The 15,678-nt window shown below is 30.6% G+C and overlaps 1 protein-coding gene across 6 annotated transcripts; it reads right to left on the reverse strand.

Moving 5' to 3' along the window:
* Window positions 1-253: 253 nt before the first annotated feature.
* Window positions 254-9,154, reverse strand: LOC123206457 (metal transporter Nramp6-like). 6 transcript variants are annotated; one of them, XM_044623668.1, is made up of 16 exons: window positions 9,053-9,154; window positions 8,987-8,999; window positions 8,009-8,153; window positions 6,059-6,137; window positions 5,925-5,965; window positions 5,401-5,479; window positions 5,197-5,301; window positions 4,294-4,403; window positions 3,933-4,114; window positions 3,775-3,844; window positions 3,133-3,306; window positions 2,889-2,993; window positions 2,572-2,703; window positions 1,741-1,836; window positions 1,162-1,506; window positions 254-610 (listed from the first exon to the last, which is right to left on the reverse strand). In XM_044623668.1, the coding sequence occupies exons 1-15, from the start codon at window positions 9,069-9,071 to the stop codon at window positions 1,168-1,170; spliced, it is 1,689 nt and encodes a 562-aa protein (XP_044479603.1). In that variant the 5' UTR covers window positions 9,072-9,154; the 3' UTR covers window positions 254-610; window positions 1,162-1,167. The 6 variants fall into 6 exon arrangements, with proteins under 6 accessions (XP_044479603.1, XP_044479602.1, XP_044479601.1 ...); XM_044623667.1 differs by having other exon boundaries at window positions 1,139-1,506; XM_044623666.1 differs by lacking the exon at window positions 254-610 and having other exon boundaries at window positions 925-1,506.
* Between the last annotated feature and the right edge of the window lie 6,524 nt (window positions 9,155-15,678).

A 15,678-nucleotide genomic window follows, 5' to 3' on the forward strand; every position in this document is an offset into this window, starting at 1 on the left:
AATTAAATGTTTACAAACTAATTGGAGAGGAAAGTATAAGTCTTCTATGCCTTTTTAAATGTCAAGGAATTATATTCAGACATTCATGTCCACATTTTCATCAACAAAATGATTGAGTGGAAGAAAATATAGACAAATAATTCATTTAAATTTTGGGTGGCTTGCTTTTTAGTCCTCATTATTTGAATTTAATAGGCTGCCGTGGGTGTTGGGATTTTTGTCTCCTCAGGGTGTTTGGATGTACTTTCTTTCCTTATCTTAGACCCTGCCATCAAAACAAGTTTAATTTCCATATTGAAAAGGGTACAGGAGTTTGGGTTTCAATGGAAGAATTTACATAGCTCAAGGCGTGAAATTCAATGAAAGAAAATTTCCCTTTATACATGACTCAGCTTCCAAACACACTTGTTTCCAAAAGTAGAGCTTCTATGTTTTGTGATGGTTGCAATATAGCTAATGAGCCTTGTTCAGTTTTAACTTTCCCAACATCAACTGCATCCTTGTCTACATTTGATCAGCAAAAACCCTTATCTTAATATCAAAATCTGTGTGATTTTGCATCTCCGGTTACCACCTGTTGTGGATTCATCCCCACCAAATTGTGATACACCTTAACACAACATAAACACACCACAAAGAGTTAAGTAAACAACTTCTTATCTAGATATCCAATTAGCTGTAAATCTGCCAACTGTACTCTCTTCTTATTCTTCACCTAGTCCAATTAACACCCAGCAAGTGCTCACCAGATCAAAAGCAGGGAGCTTTACCAAAAACCCAAATAGTGTATCACTTTAACAAAAAATTCTGTCTCCTATCTCCTTAAATACCTGTTCACTTTAATTGCTCCAATTTATGTTAAGCTAAGCCCATCAAATCCAGTTAGATTGGCAGAGATAATTGAATGAGAAGCAACATTACATATGGCCAAAATTCACAGATACACATCAATTAATTAAGAGAGATTTCAAGTGATGTTGTAAATTAAGTTTGATGAGGAGCATGAGCAAAGAGGCAAGGCATAAAACTGAAACTATTAACTTATTCTAATGTCCTTCCACACTATGAAAATTAGAATTTTCATTATAAAAATTAAAAGAAAAAAGAAGCATAGCAAAAGTGATTTTGGAGATTTCACCTTCCTATTATCACCTAACCTACCAGCTATTACTCAAGATCCATTCCCCTTCTTTGTGGTAACTGCATGCACGCAATGTCTTCGCGAGGGAGAGTGTACATTGATGCATTACCAGAAGCATTAGATGTTTGTTGACTTTCATCTGTTGTTAGTGCCAAAAGGTGAGTTACTTCCTTATTTTTACGGAAGACCAGGTAAGCTACTCCAGCAAAATACAATCCTATGGCTGCAAAACCAAATATTCCCAAGAAGATGGCTTCCACGAGTTTTAGAGGGCCATGAAAAAGAAACTTGATGAAGCTGCTTACAAGGTAGTATATGTTTATTGACATTATCAGGGAACCAATGATCCAAGTGATAGATGAAATCTGCCAGGAGAGATAGAGATAAATATCAGCCCTTTAATGATGATGTTCTAGACTTAGGTTAATAATTGCAGTCCTGCATAATCAAAGCGAAATGGAAAATACAAGAGCAAAACCAAAACATTTTCCAGATTCTTTAGTGGCAAACCTTCTCATATTTAATGTCCATCCTGAAGTATAAGATTACAACGTTAAACACGTAACAATATAAATAGAGAAACAAGCATAAAGTTGTACCATAAGGGAGTTGGTGTATGCCCCCATCTTGACCTTGCTGCTAGTAAACTTGAGAAGTGGAACAAGAGCAAATGGCAGCTCAAATGAGAGAATCATCTGCAAATAAGCATTAGAGGTAAGTGAAAATTTTTTGATATAACAGTAAAAATGCACTAATATAACTGTTTCCATTCTAATCTCTCTCTCTTGTCAACCCTTATTGTCAGTGATATGAAATCAGAGATAACCAATGGTCATTTAGTTCTGAGAAGAATAAAATACTATAATATTGTAGGGGGTACAGATCACTTCAACAAATCTGCTATAAATAATTTTATCTGAAGCACTCACTCTTAGCAGGACAAAAAGCCATTTAACCATAAGACAAAAATGACTAATATGATGTGATTTTCAAATTGGATGGATCCATTATTTTTTTATTACAATAATCAGATAAAGCAAAAAAGAAATTGTAGATCAGCTGAGAAAATACTCAATAATGGAAAAACTGATGGTGTTTAAGATTCTGCAACAATGCTGAGGTTTTACCAGAACATTAGCAAGATGAAGCTACAAATCTACTAAATTATTTATTCGAATTTGCAAAAAAAAAAAATCCATAAAACATTAGGAAAACAATTTAAAACTCTTTAAGAATCAACATTAACACATCATATTTCATTATTGACTTGCTTGCAAAATTAAGTCCAGTTACCAATTCAACAAAAATTCTAAGCACTTCCAAAGTCTAAAATAGATGTTGCATTTCAATATAATAGACTACATGTATACCCCTTCATTTCAACATAAGGTGTTTTCATTCTAAATAATATTGCAAGTTGTATCAGTTACCGATGCAATAATAATGAGTTTTCCAGCCCCAGCAGAACCGCCAATCAGTGCCACAATTAAACTAGGGACTATTGCTAAGCATCGAGTTAAGAAATTCCTAATCCATGGCCTCAACCGCAAGTCAAGAAAGCCCTACAAAATAGAATGTAAAGAAAATATCAAACAAAAAACAAGATGTGCCACAGAATGCAAATTTAAAGCAACAAAGATGCATTTTAACCAAGTCAACAATCATATGCTAATTATATCAGCTAACTTCTAGAAAACATCTTCATGTGTTAAACATCGCCATTTAGAAACAAGAAATATAAAAATACCTGCATGACATATTGCCCTGCATAAGTTCCCGTTATAGTAGAACTTTGACCTGATGCCAACAAAGCAATTGCAAAGAGTTTTGAACTCCAACTACCTAAGACATTCTGTAAAACATATATATAAACTAGTATCAACAAAAATAACCAAGTATATTTCCAGAAGAAAATGATATTATCTTGTAGTAATAATGCCAGGTCAAAACAACATTTGAAATATCAAAAAAAATGTTGCCAGAATACATACTCTAAGTAAAAAGGAGGCTTTGTTCAAATCCAAGTCTTTGCAATTATCTTTATCTTCAGGATTTAGATTTGAAGAACTGCAAACTGCACCACTTACAGAAATAACAGATACATTAATGAGAAATGCCACTGATAGAGCAAAGCCACTTTCGATCATATAAAATCTGCACGCCTCCTGTGAACAAAAATGACATAGGAATACATTATGTTAAGAAGCCGTTGAACCAGAAACTTTAGTTCTTTAAAGAAGTCCAATAATAGGTTGGATCTGGGTACAATTTATAAAGGTAGATTCATGTAAAAAATCCAATGTTAATGAATAAAAGCACTTATTAGAGTTCTACATTATTACAAACAATATACCCAACCTGTAACATTGAATCTAGATACAAATGCAAATGAAAATGAAAATGGAAATAGTATAGTAGATATGAGGCAGACATCTGTGACATGGAGAACTGAGAAGCATAACCTTTTGGACATATCAAGGAGAAGAAATCACAAAATCTTGAGGTTAAAGCTAATAGGTTAGGGTAAAAATATTATTTCAGCTCCAAAAACAATGATGTACAGACCAAATGTCCCACTGATTTTTATACACCCACAGAAATAACAAAACTAGTCTACCAAATTGAAACTTCACCTTGATGCCCCGAACAGATCTTGGGATTTTTCTAGAAAGCACCAATGCCGAGTGCAGGAAGAGATTGTGCCTACAAAATGAAATGCACAACAACAAACAAGATGAGAACTTTCAATTAGGATTAAACACTTAAAAGTTGGAACAAGTCTAGAACTTACGGCATAACCATAGCACCAAGAAGAGAAATTGCAAGACCGGTAGCACCATTTCCTTTGAGTTGAGGAACAAAAAGCCCATATAAAACTTCTTTTGCATCTGGCTTTGCATAGCCAAGCTCGGCCAAAAAGCATCCAGCCATTGTAAATACAAGAAAAGCAATAAAAAATTCAAGCTTCCTAACCTGCAAAATAGATGACATAAAAACTTAAGTTGATTTTTTTTTTTTTTTTTTGCAATCTTATTTTAGTCCCACCAGAGGCTAATAAAGCAATTTCAATTCACTGGCCAATAAAGATTCAATGAACCGGTCAATTGCAATCCAATGTAGATGTATAGGACATGTGAAATTTAACAACATACCCCATATTGTTGTAATGCTAGAAGAATCAATGTACTCAAGCCAGTTAAAAGGACACCAATCCATACTGGAATTTTAAAGAGCATATTCAATGCAAAGGCCGTTCCAATCACTGAGAATAGAAGAAATTAATTAGTCAGAATAGGTTAAACAGAAGGTATATCAGGAAAATTGTTACTAAAGAGAGATGTTGCATATAGAGTAAGCCCCTCTTATCATCGACTATGCACATAAAATCAAACATATATGTGCACATATAAAAAAATAAAATCCCATTCACAGCTTCATTTTTATGTCTACCAGGGGAATACAGTTAATTTTATTTAGTAATGAGTCATTTCCATCTACTGACATCAAGTTCTACATAGGTGTGAACTCTAATTAAGCCAAAAATGCAAAGGTAACATAAAATGACAAGAATGCTCATAACATAGGTGCCCAGCCAATAAAGACTCTGCTTCAAGACAGCAAAAAGAGGACAAAACTTACTGAATAAAAACAAGGATCTGTTGTGACCAGGGAAAGAAAAACACAGAAAAAGGAGATATATCTTAAGCAGAAAACACAGTTTTTTCTAATCATGCACATAGGACTGTGTAAGACCTTGCAAGTCAAACATTACAACTTAATTCAGAATTTACTATTGAACTAAAATTGGCATCTTCTGTTTTTTTTATTTATGTGTGTGTGTCTATGTTTTGCTCAGAAGCATCTTTTAGTCTATATTCTTATTAAGCATGACCTTATTTTGATTAAGAATGAAACAATTTTTTTCAGTAACTTACCTACATCGATCTCTATATATGCAACCTATTTGCACAAGTCCCCAGATTTCTAGACAATTAGGCAATAGAAAAAAGAGCATTCATATTTCACAATTTCAAGCAAATGAGTGACATGTTTACCTTCAGGTATGTCACATGCAACTATAGCAATTTCAGCAAGAACCCATAAGATGAAATTTGGTACCCGAGGATACTCATTTCTACAGTGTTCTGCTAAATGCTTTCCTACAATCAAAGAAACAACATTTGAAACAAAGAGCTGTATCAGTGCACACATTGAAACTAGATTTGTAGCAACTTTGGCCAGCTTTACAGATGACAGACCTGTGACAACACCAAGATTGGCTGCTAAGGACTGAATAATTAGAGCAGCACATGAAGCCACTAATATGATCCAAAGTAACTGCAAGAAAAGAAAAACGTCTCTTAAGAAGAATACATGATGTTGAATTCAGAAATGAACCCAGGAATAGATGTGAATTTTCAAAGCATGCGTTAACTTTTGTTTTTTGAATCGCACAACTGCACAAGTCAAGAAACTAATTTCACCTTGTATCTCCACCAAGGCACAAATAAACTAGACTATATAGAATGGTACATGATATGACATCTCTTTATACCCTTTTTTTGGCTGAAAAGATCTTCGGAAAATGAATCCTTTAAACTTGAGAAATATGAACACTAAGATTAATTTCAACGGTGAACAATAAGATTATATTTCAACAGTTATTAATTTAAAATTCGAAGACTCCTTTAATCTTAATCGTGAAAAATTAAAAGGGAAAAAATGAGTTCATTAAAACAAAATGATGGGAGGAGTCCTTTCATTTTAAGGATAGTATCCACACCTCATACTTGTAAATGGCTCCTGACTGTAGATCCGTCTCAACTGTAAATTATCCACAAATTATAAAGAGCAAATACTGATTAGCAGCATTGCAATATTTTATTTCTCAGAAAGAAAGAAAAATACTGAACTTACAATTTCCGGGATCTATATATGCAATGGAAACAAGGAATCCAGGACCCATATAAGCAAACAAGTTCTTCCAGCTTGTCCTCTGCAAGAATGCAACATATATTATCAAATATCATACTATTTTATTTTAATAAATAATTACATCAAAAAAGACTTACTGCAGCAGATCCCTTTATAATATATTATATCAAAAGTTTCATATTGATAGCATTGCAAAAATCTAAAAAGGATTGCCTTGTTATTGAAATTTCAAAATTGAGGTCAATGGTACCAATACGTATCTTGCAACCACTATTCATGAAAGAATGAAAAACATTTAGTAAGAATCCAACATGCAAAGGCCAAAAACTAACCAACAAGAACTATGATGTTTAAGTAGAGAGTCAATTATAGTTGGGAAAACTCCTACACAAATAACCCATCTTTCACTTGTGCTCTACATTGCAGCTCTGCACCCTCAAATTTATTCCAGTTCCCTTATCGTAAAAATTCTAAGTATTCAAGGAGATTCCTAAAGCTGAATAAACTAAATATATATCTAGACAACGTCAAATACATATCTAGCTCTTGATAAATGTATAACATTTTTGTTTTTTTTTTTAAATAATCTAGCATTAATGAAAATAAACAATCAAAAGCATCCATGATCAGTTTAAACACTGATAAGATTTAGCCTTTTTTCTTGAAACAAATATTAAATACATTGCAAGCGTAACTTTCTTGGTTGTAAAATCCATTATAGTCCATATTATCCTCCCTTTAATGTTATCACATGGTCCTTCTACACAAAAAAGTTTTGTTTTTTAAATGTAACAGCATTAATGCCCTCTCCTGATGCCACCTACAATAGAGCCACCTACTTTGACTCAATATGCTTCTGCAACTTATTTTATTAAATTATCAATACACAAAATTCCAGGGGTTATAGTTTTAGTTGTGCCCAGTACTTCAATTTATCAGGTGCATTTAGCTTAGCAAATGCACCTGATAAATTAAATTTCCAACCAACTCAACTCATTAGAACCATCTCTCATAAAACAATTATTCTATTGGAAAAATGATAGGAGCAATTCAACAAGATTGCATCCCCAAAGGAGCAATTACTGAATTTTGTGGATGATCTATAACAATTTAGGGCCACATAGAGACCTGGGTAAGTTTATCCACAATATGTGGATACAATTTTTTGTATACATATTCAACTTTTGAGTTTCCATGGCTAGAAAATAACTTGATTAAAAGAACATAAAAAGGCAATCCATATAAAGTATCTCCAAGTCACATGCAGATGGTTGGACAGATATGTAATAGTAAGATCCGAAATGTAATATCAAAAAGGAACTCAACATTGAAAAGGTAAAACTTCAGTGGCTTGTGTTCAATGAAGTAGATATCATCTTATCAATAATACTAGGTTCAAAGCCGATGATGTTAATTACCTAATAATAAGTCATAACAAGGACTTATCTCTAGATGGACTTTTCTAGCTCATTATCCCACGGTCTCTTCACTATATCTAACCAAGATAATGAATGAAAGACACAACCAACTGAAGGTTTCATTCAACAAAAATTTGAAAAAGTAAAATGAATATGATCAGGATGTTGAACTCAAATTACTTTCAAAAACCATGTATAGGTTCAGCCCCTATCACCGAAAAATGGCCATCTCTGCCAGTAAGATATTTGTTGATAAAAAGATTTCTGCGAGTTAGTATCTAAGTACAACAAAAATATTACTCTTCACTTCACTTTTCAATTCAACCCAAACTATCTTCAACTGCCATAAACTGTGGCGACAACTTAAAAACTTCCATGCAATCACCCATTAAAATAAAGATTTACATCCCAAAAAAAGATTGTCTGCAACCCAACACAAGCCCAAAAAGGCGCAAAGTTTCAGAGCTGGAAATGATACAATGAATCATGATAATAATAGAAATCCAAAACTCACATCGGGCACAACAATTTGGTCATTTTCTTCACTCTCAATCAGCGGTGTATTTGAAAAGCTCTGATTTCCGCCAGTGCTGGCAATGAATTGTGGCCGCTCAGATGTTGCAGCCGCCATAGCCACCTTTTTGTTTCCTGATGTTATTCTGATGAATCACAAAATATGAAGTTTCAATCGCATTCAGGCAATTCTCTACTTGAAAACTGAAACCAAATTTCATTAACTGAAACAATAAAATAAGTTTCAGTTTGCATTTGAAAATAGTGACAATTGCACTTAGAAACATGCAATCACTAATCATCACGCATCTGAAATTATAAAAAAAAAAAAACTCATAACTGAAATCTTCAATAGATCATATAAATTGAATGTAATATACACAAGATTTATACGAAAAGTGCAGGATGATTAGAATTAACACTACTTTTGGTTGCCGAGAAACAGAAGGAAAATAAAACAAATCGAGCGTTAAAAAATAAATGAGAAGGAAAAAAGCTATTACATTTCCCCATGTTTTCTCAGCAAACAAACAGTAAACGAACTTTCAATAAATCAATCAAAAAGTGAAGCAAATTGCTATACTCGGTAGTCTTGGAAACACATCCACGTTTATTACCAAAATAAACAAACATTTGGAAACTTTTGTTGTCACATATCCCGGGAAACAAAACTCTGCGAAAAAATAAAAAGTTTCCCAGATGATACAGAACAAACCTTGAAATGAGAAAACGCTAAGAAAGAAATTGTTGACAAGGCAGAGTTGCCGAGCGTTGATATATATATATATATATGGTCAAAAGACTTCTTCAGAAGACTTATTCTCACCAAGATTTGGTCTACTCCAACTCCCACCTCCAAGCCTACAAAGTTTCGAAAATTTAAATATTTATTCATAATTCAACTTTCTTTTAAAATTTATTATTCACTCTAAAGATGAAAATATTATTTAATTAATAATATTAAAAATTAAATATTCACCTATTTATCCTCTTTAGTTTAAAAATTACTAATTTCTCTTTATTCAAAAATTTAAAAAATGATAATTTCTCATATAAAGTTTCATTCCTCCCTTTTCCTTCTTCGATGACTATTCTCTAGTCTCTCATGTACCAAAGCTCTCTCCTGCATGCAAGATGAAGACATAGACACAAAGTAGAGTTGTCAAAGATTTGTCACATAATGGATCTTTGGCAACATCGCTTCAAGTCATCACCCTTGTAGTTGCATCTTTGCCCTGAAAACGAGAAGGAGCATCAATAGATAAGAGATTGATCAAAAAAGAAAGAGGAATGAATGAAAACCTAAAGGAAAAATATAACTTTTCAAATTTTTGGATAAAAATAATTATTAACTTTTAAACTTCAAAAAAAAAATAAAATGAAATTTTAGTTTTTTTTAATATTATTGGTTAAATAACATTTTTATCCTTGTAATTAACTACAAGTTTAAATAGAAGTTGGATAACGGTTTAGATTTTGAAAAAAATCCAAACCTTCGGTGGGAATAATTAATTAATTTGATTGTGCAATTTTTTTGCTAATTAAAATCATTAAATCAAATTTTATTTTAAATAAATTTATAGTTATGAATTTAAAATATTATCTAAAATTAAAAAAATGTTATGTTATGTGCATAATTTTTATACATAATTTTTATATAAATAATTATATATTATCATATAATTTAATAGTTAAAAATTAAAAATAAAATAATATTTAATTATATAACGATATATTATTATTTATATATCAAAATTTTAAATATAGTTTTATTGTTATTAAAAATTGGTGAATAGTGAGCTGTTTGAATTAGTTTCTACTTTTGTAAGGAGTATCCTCTGTCACTTTGTTTTGCCTCTAATATTAAAGGTTTCAGTTGGCGGAATTTCTTTTCCCACCCGAACTTTCATAAAACAACTTTCTATCCTTCAATTTTGAAAGTCTGTTTTCCCGCTTGCTCATAAATTTTGTGGTTTAAATTGTTAATTGGAAGGCATGAAAATCATTTCCCCAGATTCTCTAAAATTCCAACATATCCTAACATTTAAATATATATCAAGGTTTTAATAGTAATTTCACTTAACTAAGGGAAAAAAACTCCTTATTTTTCTTCATTTTCTTTGTCCTCCCTGAGTTGGCGCCTCAACTTCCCGAATTACTCTCCATCTCAATCTCATTCACCAACACTATTTTCTTCATTTTTCCTTTTCTTCTCTCTCTTTCAAATAAAGAGCAAAGCACTTAAATTTGTTGTTCTTTTTTTGAAAAGGACATAAATTGAAGTAGAAATAAAATTCTAATTCTTTTAAAAGACATTCTAATAAAATTCTCGTATTTGACTGAATTTGATTCACAATAGTTAATGAAGACGGAGAGATGTCATCAATCATATCTTTTTAATGTGGGTTTTTTAGTTCATCAAAGGTGATTAAACTAATCTTGAACTAGTACAACACTATCACAACATCAAGTTCAATAACTCTGTAATTCTAGTAGATGGAATTCTTGAATACTCATACTATCACCATCTTTTTATTCTTATCTCCATGCCCCAATCTAAAGGCTTTTAATGATTTTATTTTTAAAAAAAAAAAATTATCTCTTTTTTCCATCTTAATTTGAAAAATTAATAATTTTTTGTTAATTTAATTTTAAAAAATTATGTTTTTACCCCGCCAGTTGGAGTTTCTATATTTTAGGGTTAATCACTACTCTCTCAAAATTTAAAATATTACACTTACATCCCTCAAATACATAAATTTGTGCAACGAAATTGTGCATCAGTTGATGCATAGATTGGTCAAACAACATCAAGCGAATCTGCGTGACTCATTTGACCATTTCAACTAAATGACAAATAGTTTTTATATCAAAAAACCATCAAAGAAGGAGAGAGGGTGTCGATGATGGAGTAGATGAAGTGCTAAAGTGAATCACTAGAAAGAGAAAATAGATTTTTTGAAGTACAATATTATGAACTTTAAGATAGGCTATTGTTAACCCTAAAATTTGAAAACCTTAGATGATGGAGGTGAAAAAGTAACTTTTTAAAAGGCCAAATACTATTTTCCACCAAAACTATGCTGGATTGTCAAAGTTCTCCCCATTAACTATGAAAACACCATTTACCCACCCATAAGTAGTTAAAATTAACGGTGGTAGAGGTAAAATCGTTATTTTCTCTATAATATTAAAAATAAACTAAAATAAAATCTATTTTTGCCCCTCTAAACTTTAAAAATTAAAAGTTTCCCCCAGCCTAAGTTTTAAAAAATGACAGTTTCACCCTAGGGTTTCGTTTTGAAATCTCCGACTACATCTTCGTTTTCATTGTCAATGGCCTCTCCCTTCCAAAGCATCATTTCCTTCCAGTGATCTCTTTCTTCTCATTTGGATGTCCGATCAGCATCAGTGAAGTCTTGAGAGACGAAAAACTTCGTCGGACGAAGAACGGTTGTGATTCTATATGATCTTGTGGTTTGATTGATAAAATAAATTTGTGTAGGACCATGTTAGACTTAGATGAGATTCGATGGAGGGGAGGGTTCAAAATTTGGAATTTTTAAATTTCTATCACATTCCTTTATGGAGACATGTATGTATTTAAGTAACTTAGCAAGCAAAATCTGGAGAGGTGATTTATGATATTTTTATTTTTACAAAGAAATTACAGTGATTTGAAATATTATAATGAAAAGAACCAATTGGTATTTATTATGTTTTGTAAAGTCACTAAACACAGATAATGGTTCTGATTCTAAAGTTCATTTATATAAAAATATTAAAAGCAGTTTGAAACAATCTCTCCTCTATCTCTCTCTGGCTTTCCTTTGCTCAAAGATTTTGGAAAATAAGATCCATAGACCCATAATCACTTTTTTTATATAATAATAAAATTATATGTATTTACTAGATATACGTAAATAGATATATATATTAATATATATTATCAACTAATTAGATAATTTTAAATTAAAGATAAAATAATATATAATTATATGATAATATATTTTTTACATATATATTTATATATTAAAAAATAAATATAAATAATATTATTCTTTGTAGGATTGGTTAACGTCAATTTGACGCCAAGAACTCAATTATACCAAGTGATGAATATTATATATATCATAAAAACGAAAGGGATAAAGTTTACTCATCACTAACACTATTATATTATAATATACTTCAAATGAAAATGGTATAAATTCTCTGGTATCCGGTTCTTCCTATATCTACTTTATCAAAGTAAATAGACTTCCATTTCACATACTATACAGTCGAATGAGACAGCTTCTGATAAGCAAAGCAATTGGACGATTTGAGAATGTCCACAATTCCAGAAATTCTGTAGAAAAATTGAAATGAAGAAAGCAATAGTGAGAAGAGGAAGAAGAAGGAAGAAGGAGAGAAAATAATTTTGTATAAAAGTAGTTGTATTCCCTTTATTCATTTCATCCAGCAGTATAATGTCAATTTATCATATGAAAAAAAAGGTTTTGCAATTGACCAGCTATAGTGAAGTATTCCTAACCATACATAAATACAAAACAATAATATAGTAGTCAAATTGTATATCATATTATATATCAAAAATTTAATTTTTTATTTCGTGTATAAAGTATAATATGATATAGCTTTTAAAAAATTCTAAATCATATATCATTAATTTAGAAAATATTTAAACAATCTAAAAAATTTAAAATTTTTCATTTACACCCTTACTACATCATCATTTAAAAAAAAAAAAAAGGTATATCGATAATGTGTATCGTATCATATGATACATAATGTATCGTATGATCTATCCATTGTATTATATTGATTCGATACATTTCATGATATGTATTTTTTTTGTCTTGTATCATTTTGTATTGCAGGATATTTATCATATATCGTAGGATACTGATAACTATAAACATTACTACAACACTTTCTAAATTATTTGAGTAGTTTCACTTCGCACATAACATTATTTTTTTTTGAGACATACTGGGCGTTTGTCCCCCATCTGCAAATTTATTCACATAGTTACACTGTCATACTAGCTATCTATGTGGATAAACAGATCCTTGTTGATATGTTTCTAACATCTCCGTCTCAGTATGTTTTGTATTAGCTTCGTATTAGGACCTTTATAGTTCTGTATAAACTAAATAAAATCATGTTATCATAATTCTACAAAGATGGGTTACTTATTTACGAGGACTTTGATCGAGCTTTATGTAAGTATGCTTTATTCCAAATGGCATCAACTTAGTTTTTTAAACTCAAACCTTACAAATTGAATAACAAATTCGCTAGCAATATGAGATGCGACAATATTGTATATAATATAAAGCATAGGGTTGTATATATAGTTTACTGTAGGATGCAGACCCAAAAGAATCATCTATACTTTCTTTATGGCGTGGTTCTGATGAGCCACAAACTGGTATCAATTATGTTTCTGGTTCAAAATTGGAAAGAATGGCATTTTACTGTTTTGGCTGAATTGAAAAGGCTTGGCATATACTTGGAAATGAAAGGAGTGGATGGTGTAAAATTTGCACCATTAACAAAGTGATGGGTGCTATTCAATATTCTCTCAAATATTCCAATATTTAAAAGGCCAGCTATAGCGTTCAATTTGCAGACACAAATGGCAACTTGGGAAGCTTGAAGCTTCACAACCATTGCTACTAAATCATAAGTATGGCCTCAAATCTAAGCATTGTTTGTGTTATCAGCAATGTTACTTAGGTATTGCACTCATGTTGAAAAAATCTTATATTGACTAATTTGGGAATAGCAAGGTTATATAAAGCAAAATTTTTACATATTCAATATAATAGTTGTTAGTCCGATTATTATATTTCAAAGTTTACCTGCTGATTAAATTACGTTGGGTTCCTCGATTATCGAAAAAAAAAGTTAATTACATGTGCACATTATTAATACAAACTATGTATGGCCTCAATCATACTAAAACATATCAATTGGTAAAGTAATTTTTACAAAAGTTTATATATAAAATATTATTCTTTAATTATTTGGTTCTTGATGTTGTTTTTGCTTTCGGTTCAAATTTTGAGTTCATGATTACTTTTCCTTCTTTGAAATAAGAATTGGGCCATTGATGGTTTTGGGCCTAGTTTTCTAATGGGACATGTGTCCTTGACCTATTGAGAGAATATACTTTAGTTCATCATGCATGTCAACTTTTATTTTTTATAAATCTTAATGGAATAATGGATGGGTCAGGCCTAATGGCACCGCTTTAACATTAGATATTTCTATAACACTTTTAACACGCATCATATAATATTCATATTGCTTTAACATTAGATCTAGAAAATGGATACAATGAGTTGTCATGAGGAATATGATAATATAATTGTGTTGTATGCGGTGGGTAGTGGAAAGCATTTCATTCAATTATTCTCCAAAGCTATGATAAGGAAGAGCACTTCAATTACAGTTTGCAGAAACTTTCCCATTAATAGAAATGTATCATGGGGTGAGTTTTTGTGCTTTCAAAAGTTTTGGGGCCTTCAAAAAAATTAAAATGTATTTCTCTATCAAAGAAAATTTGAAATCCATGGAAATTATTCAATTTTGGCATTTCGTAATCTATCTTAACCGAACTCATCACATTTTGCATATCCCCTCCTCTTTGTCCTCTCAAACTCTTGAATAGAATCTTGGTAAGTATATTGACCCTGTTTGTCATCATTATTTTGTCTTCTTTAGGGCACCAATGATGAAAACTACTCTCCTTTGACATATAAAAAAATTAAGATATATTAAAAAAAATTAACGGTGATGGTTTGGATAGAATATATATATAAAATTAAGATAAGTCCAAATTCTTATAAAACTCAATTTAGAGGCTTGAACTGTGAGCATTTAGAATATGTAGAGAATTTTTCCAAAGCTCATACATAATATTTCTTCACCAAAGAGGTAGTTAAATTGTATTAAAATTCCTACTTCTATCAACAAATTCTAATCATCTATCTAAAAATATAATATGGATCGAGCCCATTAGATTTCTATGTAAAATTTTATATGGTTAGTTTTGTTGGATGTATTTTCATTTAATCTCATATATTTTATTCCAATGTTTTTAAACCCACATCAGTGTTCGAACTGATTATCTTATAGGTTCGTGATTCAATCGAACAACTAATTGGTTCAATATATTATCGAATTATTATGTATTTTTTAATAATATTAAATATTTATTATATTTGTGAAACGTAATTTCAAATATGTTAATTATACATTTGATACTTAATTAAAATCTTACAAATGGTAACTTTTTAAAGTTTTAATAAGACAAAAATTATATAATATTATATAAACTAATTTTATTAATTTTAAATAGTTTTTCCAATGTTATAAATTTATCGAGTTTGATCAAATTTTAAATAAGTCAATATTTATATATAGACTGAATCATATAGGGAAATTGAATTAAATTATAGACTAATTCATGATTTAATCAATTAAATTAATTAATTTGATTCAGTTGTAAAAACATTATTCTACTCAATTGAAAGAATTAAAATAATGTGTGATCTTGTGCTTGTAGGGTTAACTATAAATTAACTATATCAAAGAAGCATTATTGATGTTAACTCTGACGAATAAAACTATAAGTTTATTCAACTCTGAAATTAAAAA

Source organism: Mangifera indica, unplaced genomic scaffold (genome assembly GCF_011075055.1).
Source record: "Mangifera indica cultivar Alphonso unplaced genomic scaffold, CATAS_Mindica_2.1 Un_0037, whole genome shotgun sequence".
In the NCBI taxonomy this organism is placed as follows: domain Eukaryota; kingdom Viridiplantae; phylum Streptophyta; class Magnoliopsida; order Sapindales; family Anacardiaceae; genus Mangifera; species Mangifera indica.